The sequence below is a fragment of the Colobus angolensis genome, unplaced genomic scaffold (assembly GCF_000951035.1).
Source record: "Colobus angolensis palliatus isolate OR3802 unplaced genomic scaffold, Cang.pa_1.0 Scaffold113, whole genome shotgun sequence".
Lineage (NCBI taxonomy): Eukaryota > Metazoa > Chordata > Mammalia > Primates > Cercopithecidae > Colobus > Colobus angolensis.
In genome coordinates, this window is record NW_012112364.1 from 1,181,490 (window position 1) to 1,185,639 (window position 4,150).

The window sequence follows — 4,150 nt, forward strand, 5'->3', positions numbered from 1 at the left end:
CTTACTGACATAAGGAATACTATAAAAGGGGTTTTTGTTTTGTAATATGGGTAGAGTATAAACTTGCATTTGCACCAATGTTACTCATGACTTGTAACGTTTTAGCATCAGCTCACACTGTACCCTTTCCCGTGAAAATCACAGTGTCAATTTCATGACTGGTGGCAGTGTCCCATTTAAAGACATCCTGCAGTTATTCAAATCCCTCTCCTCCGCCACATACTTTCCTTTCTCCCACAACAGACTCCCTCTACATGAACTCCTCCCCACTGCGAGACACCAATCAGAGTTCAGACTGAGGGCAAGCATAGACAGTTCTGGGCGCTGCTGCAAGTACAATTTCTATAAAAAGACATTGAGAAAACAATGAGCAATGTTGCCATTTTGCCTTTAATGGAAAAGTGGCCAGTGGTTACAGTTAAAAAAAAAAAAAAAAGTTCTTTTAACAAAACAAAATTTTATCCAGCTTCTAGGCAATCACTGAATTTTCAGAAATACACATGTGCTTGAAAATCAATCTTTTTATAAAAATAAACTCTGAATGTGTGATTAAAAAGGAAGAAGCCCAGTCTTTTAGCTGCACAACTGCATATTAAAAGGGAGAGGTATCTGTCTTTGAGAGAGTTCACCCCAGTGCAGTGGGGGCTTTAACTTTGGGAGACAGAGCCTGCTTGAAGCGTCTCTTCAGGTCCTGCATGTTGGGAGAGCGGGGCCGAGGGATGATGGAGGCTCTTCTTCTTTCCCCACTGAGGCCGTGCATCTTGCTTACTTCTTTGCAGAGATGCTGAAACACATCACAGACATCTTCATAGTTTTCGCTAGTGGAAATTTCAAGGAACAGGCTGCCCAGCTCATTGGCTAGCTGAATGCCGTCCTGTGTCTGCACCTGCCGGGCATGCAAAAGGTCCCCCTTGTTGCCCACAATGATGACAGGGGCTTTAGAGTCAGGGTGGACCTTCCGGATGTGCTGATAAAGGGGTCGGATGGACAAGTAGCTGTCGTAGTCTGTGATGGAATAGACCAGCAAAAAGCCCTCAGCCCACTGCACGCATTTGGACAGGGAATCGACGACCTGGGGGAGGCTGTCTTGGATCTGAGAAAACATCGAAATGACATCCAGTCAAGGAAACTCTCAGTGGGAGATAAACTCAAAAACATCAAGGAAACCCTTGAAGAAATACTTGAAAATGAAATCACTAAACACAGTTTTCAGTTTCCACCCAGCTTCTGCGGAAGCAGGCTTTTGATATGGAAAGAGCAGATTCCCAGGCAAACTCCCTGCCTGAGTTACTTTATTAGCTGTTATCCCTGCATTATTTTTAAACCCCTTGCTTGTCAGGCAGTCTCTGGTGAACCATGGCTGACTGAAGAATGACCTTAAACTAGAATGGCTCAAGTTTTAGGAAACACTAACTCATAATAAACAAAACTTTGAAAATAAGCCAAGATAAATATCTTTTCCCAAACCCATAAAAATATTTTTAACATGCACTTCTTAAGAATGTTACAGAAAGAAATTCCTTTCTTAGGGTTCTTCCACAAGACCTTTCCTCTGGAGAAGGGAGTAGCAATTAGTAACTGGTTAATAAACAAGTTACATTCTAGACCCTCTGCCAAGGGGTTATCTGATTGCAATTACTGACTTGAGGGAACAGCCATTAACAGCAGCACTTCAGCAATGCGTGGCTGGGCGCTGTGGCTCATGCCTATAATCCCACCACTTTGGGAAGCCGAGGTGGGCGGATCACTTGACGTCCGGAGTTCCCGACCAGCCTGGCCAACATAGTGAAACTACATCTTTACTAAAAAATAAAAATAAATAAATAAGTAAATAAATAAATAGTTGGAGTTGTGGCGGATGCCTGTACTCCCAGCGACTCGGGAGGCTGAAGCAGGAGAATCGCTGGAACCTACCAGACGGAAGTTGCAGTGAGCTGAGATCCAGCCACTGCACTCCAGCCTGGGCAACAGAGTGAAACTCCGTCTCAAAAAAAGCAGAGCTTACCAGGGGAGAAGACTCTCTCCCACTAGAATCCTACCTGTTTTTTTGTTTTGTTTTAAATGTCTTTCTCTTTGTTAATGGTTCCACGGCTACCTCTGGAAGAAATGGTGAGACCTGAATAAGTAGTGATGGCCCACCAGGGTTGCAAAGTGAAGTGAAGTCAGGTGCTTAACAAGAGGAGGCTGCTTCTAACCATGCCTCCCCCTTAGAGAGTTTCTAACACTCCAACTACTGGCCCCCCTGTGGGGACAGCTCATTCCTACCTGTATATGCACAGGTTGGTTTAGATGCCTTGTTTAGACCCCTGCGCCCAGCGTGGGCGCCCTACGTGCTGTGCCCACCGGGGTGGTCTGACGGGTGGGAGTGAGCTGTTTGCCCCTGGCGGTTCTTACCTGGATGCCCCCGGGAGTATCCTGGATCTGCAGGGAGAGCTGGTCCCCCTCAACGTAGACCAGACGTGAATACAGCTTGCCTGGAGAATGAAGGAGAGTTTGCTTTTCAATTCTCAAACTCCCATCCGGAAAAAGAAACATGCAAGCATAAAGGCAGGGAGCGTGAAAGTATTCTCACCTGTATTCGGTTCATAGTCGCCAATGAATCTCTTGGTCAGGAAGCGCACGATCATTGCTGAAAAGGAAATGGGAAAATCAACCGAAGGAGTCGGACAAGCCAGTCAAACCCAGGAACCCCCCCCCCCGACGAACTGGGGAGAGTGAGGGGCGCAGAACCGTGGGCACTGCTAGCTTCCAGAGGCTCCGCAAAACGGAGGTGCTTAGCCACAAGTACAACTGGCGGGACACCTCTCCCGCACCTCATCCCCGAACAGGCGCCAACCCCGCCGAGAGTCCCAGGGAACGCCAGGGAAGCAGGCCGGGACTGACCGGGACCCCCGAGCGCGAAAGCAGCCGGGTTCTGCCTGCCCCCCGGCCCTCTGCTTCGGCCAAAACTCCCTTTCTCCGTCTGCAGCGCCCCCAGTGGTCGCGGCCGGAGCCGGGGAGCGAAGCCGCCCGGGGTCCCCGCCGCACTCACCGCTCTTGCCCACGCGGCCGGCGCCCAGCACCGCCAGTTTGATGTCCTTGGGCAGGAGGCAGTCCGAGGAAGACTCGGGGATGGGTGAGAGCAGAAAGTGCCCGGACATGCTGAGCGGCCGCATGGAGCGCGTCCCGCAGTCCCGCGCGCAAGCCGAGCGGACTGGGCCTCGCCGCACCCGGAGCCGGCTCGCAAGCGGGCAGTGCGGGACTAGGAGTCCGGGACCGCGGCGGCTGCCAGCACAGCTGTCAAGACCTGCGGCTTTTAAAGGGCTTGGTGCTCCCGGGAGCGCGGCGGCCGCCCCAGCTCCTCCTCGTCTCCGCCCCTTCCCGGAGCTGAGGGGAGGGGCGGGAGCAGAGGCCGCGGAGCTGAGTATCGCCGAGGCTGTGCGGTTCGCCGGGCTGCTCGCTGCTCGCGGCTCCAGGCGCTCTGCGGCAGGACTGCGGCTCCGAGGCCCAGACCCTGAAGATACGGCCACCATCCAGAGCGCGCGGGCGGCCTCTAGTCAGGCACTCTGGGAGTCTCCTCACCCTGCAGCAGCCAGCCAGAGTCACTAGACCTGTGGGTGAACTTGAGATGAGTTACGAGCTGGCGAGAGAAGAAAAAGTGCGATCAGTTGGATGTTTCTGCAACCATGGGAGAGACAGATTCCTGTAAAACGTTGCCCTTTTTATTTTTAAAAGGTGCTAAGGGGCTGGACGCGGTGGCTCACGCCTGTAATCCCAGCACTTTGGGAGGCCGAGGTGGGCAAGATCACCTGAGGTCAGGAGTTCAAGACCAGCCTGGCCAACATGGCGAAACAGTCTCTACTAAAAATACAAAAATTAGCGGGGCGTGGTGGTTGGCGCCTGTAATCCCAACTACTCGGGAGGCTGAGGCAGGAGAATCTCTTGAACCCGGGAGGCGGAGGTTGCAGTGAGCCGAGATGGCACCACTGCACTCCAGCCTGGACCGCAAGAGCGAAACTCCGTCTCAAAAAACAGAAAAAAAGAAAAGAAAAGGTGCTAACAGATGACGTTAATATGGGAAAAGGGAGGGCGGGGGCAAGAGCTCTGAATTAGTATCAGTGGAGGCAACTGCAGTTACTGTGACCTTGCTAGGGATAGATGAAGTCCCCTT

At 51.9% G+C, this 4,150-nt stretch overlaps 1 protein-coding gene across 1 annotated transcript; it reads right to left on the reverse strand.

The window, feature by feature from the left end:
- Positions 1 to 436: 436 nt before the first annotated feature.
- On the reverse strand, positions 437 to 3,771 carry RASL11A (RAS-like, family 11, member A). The gene is made up of 4 exons (XM_011958429.1): positions 3,032 to 3,771; positions 2,573 to 2,629; positions 2,395 to 2,474; positions 437 to 1,093 (listed from the first exon to the last, which is right to left on the reverse strand). The coding sequence occupies exons 1-4, from the start codon at positions 3,510 to 3,512 to the stop codon at positions 626 to 628; spliced, it is 1,086 nt and encodes a 361-aa protein (XP_011813819.1). The 5' UTR covers positions 3,513 to 3,771; the 3' UTR covers positions 437 to 625.
- Positions 3,772 to 4,150: the final 379 nt, after the last annotated feature.